The sequence below is a fragment of the Leuresthes tenuis genome, unplaced genomic scaffold, assembly GCF_036924035.1.
Source record: "Leuresthes tenuis unplaced genomic scaffold, fLeuTen1.0.hap1 SCAF_22, whole genome shotgun sequence".
Lineage (NCBI taxonomy): Eukaryota > Metazoa > Chordata > Actinopteri > Atheriniformes > Atherinopsidae > Leuresthes > Leuresthes tenuis.
In genome coordinates this window covers 525,500-539,205 of record NW_027325376.1, presented here as the reverse complement: position 1 = coordinate 539,205, position 13,706 = coordinate 525,500, and the positions used below count along the sequence as shown (strand labels likewise).

The window sequence follows — 13,706 nt, the reverse complement described above, 5'->3', positions numbered from 1 at the left end:
GTCTGGCTCAGAAACAGAAGAAAGATTGAACTGGATGATTATCTGAGGCTCCCAAACCTGCTGAATGAGCCGGTTTTCAGAGGGCGGGGTCAGCATTCATCGAGTGTTTCAGGGAGTCCAGACCTCCAGGCTCACAGGGAGGGTGGTTTTATGACGGTGCTGTTTACCTGCCACACCTGTAGGGGGAGCCGAAGAGCAACAACATGTGACTTTAAAGAGAAGCAGCCTCTTCCGGTCATTTTCCATTTGGTTGTGTTGTTTCTTTACTTCTTTTCTCTCATCATTTTATCTGTTTTTAATGTTTTTTGTCCCGTTTTGACCATGAATTATTCATCTGTGTTCATTCTCTTTCCTGTTGTTTGGTGTTTTTGGGTCTTTTTGTTGTAACTTTCCATCTGTTAGTGATTTCTGTTTCTTTGTGTCCGATTGTTTGTCTTTTTTGGTAGTTTTGTTGTTCTGTGTTTTTATGCTAATTTTGTGTCTGCTGAGGAAGGAAGGTTGTGTGTGTGTGTGTGTGTGTGTTAGTGTGTGTCTGTGTGTGTGTGTGTGTCTCTGTGTGTGTTAGTGTGTGTGTGTGTGTGTTAGTGTGTGTGTCTGTGTGTTAGTGTCTGTGTGTGTGTGTGTGTGTGTGTGTGTGTGTGTGTGTTAGTGTGTGTCTGTGTGTGTTAGTGTGTGTGTGTGTGTGTGTGTGTGTTAGTGTGTGTGTGTGTGTGTGTTAGTGTGTGTGTGTGTGTGTGTGTGTGTGTGTTAGTGTGTGTGTGTGTGTGTGTGTGTGTGTTAGTGTGTGTGTGTGTGTGTGTGTGTGTGTGTTAGTGTGTGTGTGTGTGTGTTAGTGTGTGTGTGTGTGTGTGTGTGTTAGTGTGTGTGTTAGTGTGTGTGTGTGTGTGTGTGTGTGTGTGTGTGTTAGTGTGTGTCTGTGTTAGTGTGTCTGTGTGTGTGTGTGTGTGTGTTAGTGTGTGTGTGTTAGTGTGTGTGTGTCTGTGTGTGTGTTAGTGTGTGTGTGTTAGTGTGTGTGTGTGTGTGTGTGTGTGTGTGTGTGTGTGTGTGTTAGTGTGTGTCTGTGTTAGTGTGTCTGTGTGTGTGTGTGTGTGTGTGTGTTAGTGTGTGTGTGTGTGTGTGTGTGTGTTAGTGTGTGTGTGTGTGTGTGTCTCTGTGTTAGTGTGTGTGTCTCTGTGTTAGTGTGTGTGTTGTGGGGGGGGCTGACGGCATGCACAGGGTCATGTGATTAAAACGCAGCATGTTTCCTGTAATGTTGTAATAATTTCTGCTCGGTGACGGCCAGCTACTGTTTACTGCCCCTCTCTCTCTCCCTCTCGGATGAATGCTCGCTCGCCCAGTGCAGGCGGGCAGCTCTGAATGGGGGGGGGGAGGAGGAGGAGGAGCTCTTCATCCTCTGTCTCAGCTGAACAGTCCAGAGGACGGACGCTCGCCTCTTGTCAGCACTCATCTCTTCCTTCCTCTTCCTCTTCTTCTTCTCCTCGTCCTCCTGCGGGCAGACGCTCTTCATCACCTCCTCCTCTTCCTCTCCTCCGGCGGCGGGACGGTCTCTGACAGACGGCGGGATGCTTTCCACTGACAGAAAGTTGTTTGTGTGGCTCTGATTGGCTGACTCACTCTAACCTGGTGGCTCAAAGTTGACGTCCCACTCATGAATTCTTCCCATCGTTGCCATAGCGACCGGCGACCTTGGGGGCAGTCGGCGTCCACGCCATGTTCTGAGACTCTGAAAGTCTTCACATACTCAAAGATTGAGAGCTTGTTTCCATAGCGACCAGGATGCAGGTGTCCATAGCGTGTAATGTGGGAGGGGGCGGTGGCGGCGGAGGCGGGCCCAGCGAGCACCAGCTGAAGGAGCGGCGGGCGGCGGCAAATGCCAGCACCGCCCCCTCCTGTCAGGCCAGGGTCAGGGCGGAGCCGACAAACAGACACACCTTGCTAGGCCACGCCCACATGAAGGAGGCCCTGGGCCGCCATAGCAGCATGAAGTACAGGTGAGAGATGAACTGATCGGTTATTGCTGTCAGGTATTGATTGTTGATGAATGGCGTGCGTTTCTGACCTGATCAGGTAACGCTGATCAAATATTAACGCGTCCGATTAAATATTAAAGGGATTAACGCAGATATGGATCCTCTGGAAGGGACTCGTTTATCAGTTATTGATGACTCAGAACTGACCCAGATCAAATATTTATGACTTGTCATGAAACAGAAGCACCAACGACTCGTGTTGGACTCCTGAGTTTCTGCGACTCGGGCGAAACGTCAAAAACGTGACTTTAAATCAGGCACAAGTGCTCATAAAGGCTCTTTGGATCTTTCTGTGATGGTTGTGATTCTGGGATCTTTTTGGATCTTTCTATGATGGTCTTTGGATCTTTCTATGATGGTTTTTGGATCTTTCTGTGATGTTTGTTGTGATTCTGGGATCTCTTTGGATCTTTCTATGATGGTTTTTGGATCTTTCTATGATGGTTTTTGGATCTTTCTGTGATGTTTGTTGTGATTCTGGGATCTCTTTGGATCTTTCTATGATGGTTTTTGGATCTTTCTATGATGGTTTTTGTGATTCTGGGATCTTTTTGGATCTTTCTATGATGGTTTTTGGATCTTTCTATGATGGTTTTTGTGATTCTGGGATCTTTTTGGATCTTTCTATGATGGTTTTTGTGATTCTGGGATCTTTTTGGATCTTTCTACGATGGTTTTTGGATCTTTCTATGATGGTTTTTGTGATTCTGGGATCTTTTTGGATCTTTCTATGATGGTTTTTGGATCTTTCTGTGATGTTTGTTGTGATTCTGGGATCTTTTTGGATCTTTCTACGATGGTTTTTGGATCTTTCTATGATGGTTTTTGTGATTCTGGGATCTTTTTGGATCTTTCTATGATGGTTTTTGGATCTTTCTGTGATGTTTGTTGTGATTCTGGGATCTTTTTGGATCTTTCTATGATGGTTTTTGGATCTTTCTGTGATGTTTGTTGTGATTCTGGGATCTTTTTGGATCTTTCTATGATGGTTTTGGGATCTTTCTGTGATGTTTGTGATTCTGGGATCTTTTTGGATCTTTCTATGATGGTTTTTGGATCTTTCTGTGATGGTTTTTGGATCTTTCTACGATGGTTTTTGGATCTTTCTGTGATGGTTTTTGGATCTTTCTGTGATGTTTGTGATTCTGAGATCTTTTTGGATCTTTCTATGATGGTTTTTGGATCTTTCTGTGATGTTTGTGATTCTGGGATCTTTTTGGATCTTTCTATGATGGTTTTTGGATCTTTCTGTGATGGTTTTTGGATCTTTCTACGATGGTTTTTGGATCTTTCTGTGATGGTTTTTGGATCTTTCTGTGATGGTTGTGATTCTGGGATCTTTTTGGATCTTTCTATGATGGTCTTTGGATCTTTCTATGATGGTTTTTGGATCTTTCTGTGATGTTTGTTGTGATTCTGGGATCTCTTTGGATCTTTCTATGATGGTTTTTGGATCTTTCTATGATGGTTTTTGTGATTCTGGGATCTTTTTGGATCTTTCTATGATGGTTTTTGGATCTTTCTATGATGGTTTTTGTGATTCTGGGATCTTTTTGGATCTTTCTATGATGGTTTTTGTGATTCTGGGATCTTTTTGGATCTTTCTACGATGGTTTTTGGATCTTTCTATGATGGTTTTTGTGATTCTGGGATCTTTTTGGATCTTTCTATGATGGTTTTTGGATCTTTCTGTGATGTTTGTTGTGATTCTGGGATCTTTTTGGATCTTTCTACGATGGTTTTTGGATCTTTCTATGATGGTTTTTGTGATTCTGGGATCTTTTTGGATCTTTCTATGATGGTTTTTGGATCTTTCTGTGATGTTTGTTGTGATTCTGGGATCTTTTTGGATCTTTCTATGATGGTTTTTGGATCTTTCTGTGATGTTTGTTGTGATTCTGGGATCTTTTTGGATCTTTCTATGATGGTTTTGGGATCTTTCTGTGATGTTTGTGATTCTGGGATCTTTTTGGATCTTTCTATGATGGTTTTTGGATCTTTCTGTGATGGTTTTTGGATCTTTCTACGATGGTTTTTGGATCTTTCTGTGATGGTTTTTGGATCTTTCTGTGATGTTTGTGATTCTGAGATCTTTTTGGATCTTTCTATGATGGTTTTTGGATCTTTCTGTGATGTTTGTGATTCTGGGATCTTTTTGGATCTTTCTATGATGGTTTTTGGATCTTTCTGTGATGTTTGTTGTGATTCTGGGATCTTTTTGGATCTTTCTATGATGGTTTTTGGATCTTTCTACGATGGTTTTTGGATCTTTCTGTGATGTTTGTGATTCTGAGATCTTTTTGGATCTTTCTACGATGGTTTTTGGATCTTTCTGTGATGTTTGTTGTGATTCTGGGATCTTTTTGGATCTTTCTACGATGGTTTTTGGATCTTTCTGTGATGTTTGTTGTGATTCTGGGATCTTTTTGGATCTTTCTACGATGGTTTTTGGATCTTTCTGTGATGTTTGTTGTGATACTGAGATCTTTTTTAATCTTTCTATGATGGTTTTTGGATCTTTCTGTGATGTTTGTTGTGATTCTGGGATCTTTTTGGATCTTTCTACGATGGTTTTTGGATCTTTCTGTGATGTTTGTTGTGATTCTGGGATCTTTTTGGATCTTTCTATGATGGTTTTTGGATCTTTCTGTGATGTTTGTGATTCTGGGATCTCTTTGGATCTTTCTACGATGGTTTTTGGATCTTTCTGTGATGTTTGTTGTGATTCTGGGATCTTTTTGGATCTTTCTATGATGGTTTTTGGATCTTTCTGTGATGTTTGTGATTCTGGGATCTTTTTGGATCTTTCTATGATGGTTTTTGGATCTTTCTGTGATGGTTTTTGGATCTTTCTGTGATGGTTTTTGGATCTTTCTATGATGGTTTTTGGATCTTTCTGTGATGTTTGTGATTCTGGGATCTTTTTGGATCTTTCTATGATGGTTTTTGGATCTTTCTATGATGGTTTTTGGATCTTTCTGTGATGTTTGTGATTCTGGGATCTCTTTGGATCTTTCTACGATGGTTTTTGGATCTTTCTGTGATGTTTGTTGTGATTCTGGGATCTTTTTGGATCTTTCTATGGTGGTTTTTGGATCTTTCTGTGATGTTTGTGATTCTGGGATCTCTTTGGATCTTTCTACGATGGTTTTTGGATCTTTCTGTGATGTTTGTTGTGATTCTGGGATCTTTTTGGATCTTTCTACGATGGTTTTTGGATCTTTCTGTGATGTTTGTTGTGATTCTGGGATTTTTTTGGATCTTTCTATGATGGTTTTTGGATCTTTCTGTGATGTTTGTTGTGATTCTGGGATCTTTTTGGATCTTTCTATGATGGTTTTTGGATCTTTCTGTGATGTTTGTTGTGATTCTGGGATCTTTTTGGATCTTTCTATGATGGTTTTTGGATCTTTCTGTGATGTTTGTTGTGATTCTGAGATCTTTTTGGATCTTTCTATGATGGTTTTTGGATCTTTCTGTGATGTTTGTTGTGATTCTGGGATCTTTTTGGATCTTTCTATGATGGTTTTTGGATCTTTCTGTGATGTTTGTTGTGATTCTGGGATCTTTTTGGATCTTTCTATGATGGTTTTTGGATCTTTCTGTGATGTTTGTTGTGATTCTGGGATCTTTTTGGATCTTTCTATGATGGTTTTTGGATCTTTCTGTGATGTTTGTTGTGATTCTGAGATCTTTTTGGATCTTTCTATGATGGTTTTTGGATCTTTCTGTGATGTTTGTTGTGATTCTGGGATCTTTTTGGATCTTTCTACGATGGTTTTTGGATCTTTCTGTGATGTTTGTTGTGATTCTGGGATCTTTTTGGATCTTTCTATGATGGTTTTTGGATCTTTCTGTGATGTTTGTTGTGATTCTGGGATCTTTTTGGATCTTTCTATGATGGTTTTTGGATCTTTCTGTGATGTTTGTTGTGATTCTGGGATCTCTTTGGATCTTTCTATGATGGTTTTTGGATCTTTCTATGATGGTTTTTGGATCTTTCTGTGATGTTTGTTGTGATACTGAGATCTTTTTGGATCTTTCTATGATGGTTTTTGGATCTTTCTGTGATGTTTGTTGTGATACTGAGATCTTTTTGGATCTTTCTATGATGGTTTTTGGATCTTTCTGTGATGTTTGTGATTCTGGGATCTTTTTGGATCTTTCTATGATGGTTTTTGGATCTTTCTGTGATGTTTGTTGTGATTCTGGGATCTTTTTGGATCTTTCTATGATGGTTTTTGGATCTTTCTACGATGGTTTTTGGATCTTTCTGTGATGTTTGTGATTCTGAGATCTTTTTGGATCTTTCTACGATGGTTTTTGGATCTTTCTGTGATGTTTGTTGTGATTCTGGGATCTTTTTGGATCTTTCTACGATGGTTTTTGGATCTTTCTGTGATGTTTGTTGTGATTCTGGGATCTTTTTGGATCTTTCTACGATGGTTTTTGGATCTTTCTGTGATGTTTGTTGTGATACTGAGATCTTTTTTAATCTTTCTATGATGGTTTTTGGATCTTTCTGTGATGTTTGTTGTGATTCTGGGATCTTTTTGGATCTTTCTATGATGGTTTTTGGATCTTTCTGTGATGTTTGTTGTGATTCTGGGATCTTTTTGGATCTTTCTATGATGGTTTTTGGATCTTTCTGTGATGTTTGTTGTGATTCTGAGATCTTTTTGGATCTTTCTATGATGGTTTTTGGATCTTTCTGTGATGTTTGTTGTGATTCTGGGATCTTTTTGGATCTTTCTACGATGGTTTTTGGATCTTTCTGTGATGTTTGTTGTGATTCTGGGATCTTTTTGGATCTTTCTATGATGGTTTTTGGATCTTTCTGTGATGTTTGTTGTGATTCTGGGATCTTTTTGGATCTTTCTATGATGGTTTTTGGATCTTTCTGTGATGTTTGTTGTGATTCTGGGATCTCTTTGGATCTTTCTATGATGGTTTTTGGATCTTTCTATGATGGTTTTTGGATCTTTCTGTGATGTTTGTTGTGATACTGAGATCTTTTTGGATCTTTCTATGATGGTTTTTGGATCTTTCTGTGATGTTTGTTGTGATACTGAGATCTTTTTGGATCTTTCTATGATGGTTTTTGGATCTTTCTGTGATGTTTGTGATTCTGGGATCTTTTTGGATCTTTCTGTGATGGTTTTTGGATCTTTCTACGATGGTTTTTGGATCTTTCTGTGATGTTTGTTGTGATTCTGGGATCTTTTTGGATCTTTCTATGATGGTTTTTGGATCTTTCTGTGATGTTTGTTGTGTTTTTGTGATCACTTTGGATCTTTCTTTGATGGGTTAAATGATCTCTTTGGATCTTTCTGTGATGGGTTTAGTGATCACTTTGGATCTTTCTTTGATGGGTTTAGTGATCTCTTTGGATCTTTCTTTGATGGGTTTAGTGATCACTTTGGATCTTTCTTTGATGGGTTTAGTGATCTCTTTGGATCTTTCTTTGATGGGTTTAGTGATCTCTTTGGATCTTTCTGCGATGGTTTAGTGATCTCTTTGGATCTTTCTGCGATGGTTCAGTGATCTCTTTTGTCTTTCTTTGTTGATGTTTTTTATCTCTGTGATCATTTCATATTTTTTTGTGATAGTTTTTCATCTCTTTGTCTTTTTTGCTCGTCATTAAATGGACAGTCCTGAAGGTCACTGACTTGAACTCTTCCAGAATGGAATAAACTTAAACTTAAATTATTCAAGACTGAGTAAAAGCTTAATGGAAACTGGTAAAAGGTGGATCAACCTACCTCTGAAAATATGATTAAATAACATTACAAAAGGAGGCCTGCATGATGAGATAAAGATTCTGAGATGAAGTTCATACGACTGGGACCTTTTCAACCAGGAGATTCTTTACAACTGACAGAGACTTTTTGTGATTTCCTCCATCACATCTAGTTATATTAAAGAAAGTTGGATAGAATTTGAACATACTGGAGGGATTATATCTCCCATCTGACCTGGGAACGCCTCGGGATCCCCAGGAGGAGCTGGAGAGGGATTTAACTCCTGGATGAAGGATGGACATAATCTTTCATTTGCACCCCTAAATAATTGGTCCTTCTCAGCAACTTGTGTGAGGACTTGGACTCAGGCATCGATAAACTTTAACCCGACCGGCCTGTCGGTGGCTTGACCTTGGACCAGAACCTGACCCCTGTGTGTTGCATTCACTGCCATGTTTTAAAGAGAGAAACAGAGCAGAACAATCACTTTTTATTGCTGAAGGCTATTTCTGACCGCCTGATGTCTAAAAACTGTAAAAGTCAGTAAAAACTCGGCTGAATCATCGGATGTTGCTATTTTTAGAAGCTCTGTGGGACCGTTTGAAGCTGACGTTCTTATATTCTTTCTGTGATGCACCATCTGTGTTAATCAGTCTGAGCTGAGTGACCCTGATCAACATATACTCTGTATGTGCTGATTAAAAACCTTGCTGCTGTGTGACCTCCCATCATGCACCACTGCATTTACTTGTCTGTAAATGCAGCTTCTCAGGGGCAGAGGGTTATGTTACCTGAGCAGAGCTGAGTGTGAACCCCTCATGCTTCAGTTCACATTATTCTACAGGAAATAAATCAGCTGCCACATGTGCTGTGTGATGACAGCAAGTCACAACCAAAATAAACCTCCACACGCCCCGTCTTCATGTCAGCGGGCTCCACGTACCGACCCTAACCTTAGAAATACGATGACAGTTTACAGTTGATTCTAAATATTAGTCTCATGGGTCGGTTTTTGGTGCAGAAACTGATGAAGCGACGGGTTAAACTGAATCACTGATTAACTCATTGATTTGGTTGTTTTACAGGAACCTTGGGAAATCTGGGCTCAGAGTGTCCTGCTTGGGATTGGGTGAGCTGCCACACACGTGCACGGAAACACTTGCACACACACACACATTGAAAAACATTAGGCACCTCACATAGAGGCAGTCAGTGCTGTCCTTTCTGTTTTCACAGGAACTTGGGTGACATTTGGCTCTCAGATCTCTGACGAGGTACCCGCTGAGCATGTGTGTGCACGTGTGTGTGCACGTGTGTGTGCACGTGTGTGTGCACGTGTGTGTGCACGTGTGTGTGCACGTGTGTGTGTGTGTGTTTACCTGTCCAGCTGTGGACTTGGTGCTGGCGCTCACCCACCATCAGAGGACCGCTGAACCACACGAGGACGTTTGGATTCATGAAATGAGAAAAAAACAAAAATCAAGTTTATGAAACAAAATGAACTAAATTATCCAACAGTTGGTTTGTTAACACCACTTTTTTTATAGAAAACCTCACATTTTAACATCCAGGTTTCAACAGGCTGGAGATTAAAAGCAATCAGACATAAAAAGATGTTGTAACTGGGAAAAATACTGAGTCTGACCCAAAGTTTATGAATTTAATCATTTAATTTATATGTGATGACATCACTGATGAACCAAGCTGCTCCAACTTCTGATCTTTTTCATGTTTTTCTGTCATTTTATCCACATAAAAACAACAGAAAATCAGTAAAATGAACGTCAGAAAGAATCAGTAAAACGTCTTTAATCAGATCCTCTTGAGTTGTTCAAAGATTAGTTAAATCACCTTTTTCGATAAAAGTTTCAGCAGAATCTACAAACCTGTCGTATAAGTTCCCTTCAGGTGATGAAAAGCTTCATCCGATGGTACAGAAGGACGTGAGTTTGTGACTGAACCATCACTACAGCTCCTGTCTGTGTGCAGATGGCAGAGAGCGTGATGACGGCGGCGTACGACAGCGGCGTGAACCTGTTTGACACGGCAGAGGTTTATGCATCAGGGAGGTAAAACTCTGACTGTTTCCGTCTTTTTTAAAAACATTTTTCAGTGACAGAGTGTTCAGGAGTGAATGAAGGAACCAAACCGATGAATCAAAAGCAGCTGATAAGTTGGGTTCTTCTGAGTGCTACAATGAGTCTAAATCCTGTAAGTTTGTCCCATTCGTGCACATCAGTGTGGATGGAAAAGAGCACTCAGTCGTATTCGCTGTGATGAGCTCATCTAAACTTTGTTAGGATTGAAATTCACTGATAAAACGTTGACAGAAGTTTGTGTTTCAGGGCAGAAACAACTCTGGGAAACATCCTGAAGAAGAAAAGCTGGAGGTAAAACAGCTGTTTAATTCTAAATCTGTCACTTAGTTCCTCTGATATGAGACCGGCTCCGGTTCTTCAGTCAGTGCTTAAGGTTTTGATCGGGTGATATCACATGTGGCTTTAATTTAGTTCTGAATCAATGGAAATCCTTCAATAAGGTCCAACAAAGGAGTTCTGTGAGCCGCATAATGGAGAAATCATTATTAATCTAATCTAATCACTAATTAATCAATTAATTAATCAAACAAACAAAAGAAATGTCTATAAAAATCTTCTCTGCATATTTCCTCTGATTTAAACTGACTGCATGAGGGAAATACCTGCAGACATGAATCAGGGCTAAAAACCACACTTCATTCATTCATTCTTCTTAAAGTATTGGTGAAATAAAGACAGATAATGCCTTATTTAGAGGCTGCATCCTCTAAGCCCCGTTCACTCCGTTATATGGATCTCCAGTTATCTAAATATCTTCTGAAGGACGCCGACTTTCACCAAACTGTTCTCTGTGAGCAGATGAACGTATTTCATGCCAGAAATAAGCTTTAAAAACACCGGAGTTCCCTTTTAAACTGGCTGCATGAGGGAAGTACCTGAAGACATTAATCAGGGCTAAAAAAAAACCTTTTGTTTATAAAAGAGTCAGATTTAATGTGTCGTTCTGCCCAGACAGTAACACCTGAAACCTGGATTTATTCACTTAAACTTCATCTGTATATCTGCACTTTTACTGCAGATTCGCTGATACTTTGGACGTAATAACCAGAGAGGATGAAAACACGTTCCACCTGAACAGTTTTTATCGTAGTTCCAGCAGCTTTTAATTAAATAAAGTTCTTATTAAACACCGAAACACGTCAGGCTCAGATTTTACTGAAAGACTTCCTGGAGATGAACTAAACAGACGACTTTGAACAAAAGTGGTCCGAGTTGATCCCACCAAATATTTACAATTCATGTTCAAATCAAATCAAATTTAATTTATAATATAATATAATTATTAGTTATTATATAATTTTTATGGCACCTTTCATACTATAAAAGCAACACAAAGTGCCTCCCAGAGGCTAAAAACAACAATGATAGAACATACCAGCCCTCCCACCCCCATAAATACCCAGAGAGACACACTAGTGCACGCACACGTGCCTGCATACGTGCACGCACACGTGCACGAGCTCAGGCCCACTGCACCTATCAGACAGAGACATGCACCCAGACCTAAGGCAGGGAAAAAGCCACCTTGGGTGGAAAAATGACTTATAAGCCAGGAAAGAAAAGACTGAATATCAGGTTGAGGGTCCCCAGGGTTAACCCTAACCAGGTTAAGCCTAACCCTAACCAGGTTAACCCTAACTCTAACCAGGGTTAAGCCTAACCCTAACCAGGTTAACTCTAACTCTAACAAGGGTTAACCCTACCTCTAACCAGGTTAACTCTAACCAGGTTAACCCTACCTCTAACCAGGTTAACTCTAACCAGGTTAACCCTAACTCTAACCAGGGTTAACCCTAACCAGGTTAAGCCTAACCCTAACCTGGTTAACCCTAACTCTAACCAGGTTAACCCTACCTCTAACCAGGTTAACTCTAACCAGGATTAACCCTAACTCTAACCAGGTTAACCCTACCTCTAACCAGGTTAACTCTAACCAGGATTAACCCTAACCCTAACCAGGTTAACCCTAACCAGTTTAACCCCACCTCTAACCAGGATTAACCCGAACTCTAACCAGGATTAACCCTACCTCTAACCAGGTTAACTTTAACCAGGATTAACCCTAACCAGGTTAACCCTACCTCTAACCAGGTAAACTCTAACCAGGATTAACCCTAATCCTAACAGGTTAACCCTACCTCTAACCAGGTTAACTCTAACCAGGATTAACCCTACCTCTAACCAGGTTAACCCTACCTCTAACCAGGATTAACCCTAACCAGGTTAACCCTAACTCTAACCAGGTTAACCCTACCTCTAACCAGGTTAACTCTAACCAGGACTAACCCTAACTCTAACCAGGTTAACCCTAACCAGTTTAACCCCACCTCTAACCAGGATTAACCCTAACTCTAACCAGGTTAACCCTAACTCTAACCAGGATTAACCCTACCTCTAACCAGGTTAACTTTAACCAGGATTAACCCTAACCAGGTTAACCCTACCTCTAACCAGGTTAACTCTAACCAGGATTAACCCTAACTCTAACCAGGTTAACCCTACCTCTAACCAGGTTAACTCTAACCAGGATTAACCCTAACCCTAACCAGGTTAACCCTAACCAGTTTAACCCCACCTCTAACCAGGATTAACCCGAACTCTAACCAGGATTAACCCTACCTCTAACCAGGTTAACTTTAACCAGGATTAACCCTAACCAGGTTAACCCTACCTCTAACCAGGTAAACTCTAACCAGGATTAACCCTAATCCTAACAGGTTAACCCTACCTCTAACCAGGTTAACTCTAACCAGGATTAACCCTACCTCTAACCAGGTTAACCCTACCTCTAACCAGGATTAACCCTAACCAGGTTAACCCTAACTCTAACCAGGTTAACCCTACCTCTAACCAGGTTAACTCTAACCAGGACTAACCCTAACTCTAACCAGGTTAACCCTAACCAGTTTAACCCCACCTCTAACCAGGATTAACCCTAACCCTAACCAGGTTAACCCTACCTCTAATCAGCTTAACTCTAACCAGGTTAACCCTACCTCTAACCAGGATTAACCCTAACCCTAACCAGGTTAACCCTACCTCTAATCAGCTTAACTCTAACCAGGTTAACCCTACCTCTAATCATCTTAACTCTAACCAGGTTAACCCTAACCAGGATTAACTAAATGGTTAAATGGTTAAATGTTTTACACATAAAGGACACATAAACCGGTGTGACTGTGAGTCGGTCTGTTGAACAGTGCAGCTAACACCAAACTGCAGTTTGTCTTAATGTGTGACTCAGCAGCTCCCCCCCCCCCCCAACTCCACTCCGCCGCTCACACTGACTGATGACCACCAAGAAATAACTCTGTGTTTGTGTTCTCTGCCAGGAGGTCCAGCTATGTGGTGACAACTAAGATCTACTGGGGAGGACAGTGAGTGCCGCCTTTCATTAATGATTTTAATGACGTCTGAGGCAGGAAAAACCTTAAAGTTACTAATTGTTTAAGTTAAACCTTCTTTCAGCTTCAGTTTTACACATCAGGACATAATAAACATCAGCTGATGTTTTTATTCAGTTAAGTTTTGATTTGATTGGCGTAACCGGGTAAAACTGGGGAGTCCCACATTGTTTTTGGTTAAATTGCTGGATCAGGGGTTCACTTAGTTTTACACTTAGTGCTGCTGAAGCTGCTGGATCAGGGGTTCACTTAGTTTTACACTCACTGCTGCTGAAGCTGCTGGATCAGGGGTTCACTTAGTTTCTCACTCACTGCTGCTGAAGCTGCTGGATCAGGGGTTCACTTAGTTTTACACTCACTGCTGCTGAAGCTGCTGGATCAGGGGTTCACTTAATTTATCACTCACTGCTGCTGAAGCTGCTGGATCAGGGG

At 40.6% G+C, this 13,706-nt stretch overlaps 1 protein-coding gene across 1 annotated transcript in view; it reads left to right on the top strand.

The window, feature by feature from the left end:
- Positions 1-1,859: 1,859 nt before the first annotated feature.
- The window catches only part of LOC140281632 (voltage-gated potassium channel subunit beta-3-like), a 35,324-nt gene continuing 23,477 nt past the window's right edge, over positions 1,860-13,706 (top strand). The window contains exons 1-6 of the mRNA XM_072376133.1: positions 1,860-1,991; positions 8,857-8,900; positions 9,008-9,045; positions 9,761-9,840; positions 10,117-10,161; positions 13,203-13,247. Coding sequence (XP_072232234.1) covers positions 1,951-1,991; positions 8,857-8,900; positions 9,008-9,045; positions 9,761-9,840; positions 10,117-10,161; positions 13,203-13,247 — 293 coding nt within the window. The 5' untranslated portion in view covers positions 1,860-1,950. The remainder of the gene's footprint in view (positions 1,992-8,856; positions 8,901-9,007; positions 9,046-9,760; positions 9,841-10,116; positions 10,162-13,202; positions 13,248-13,706) is intronic.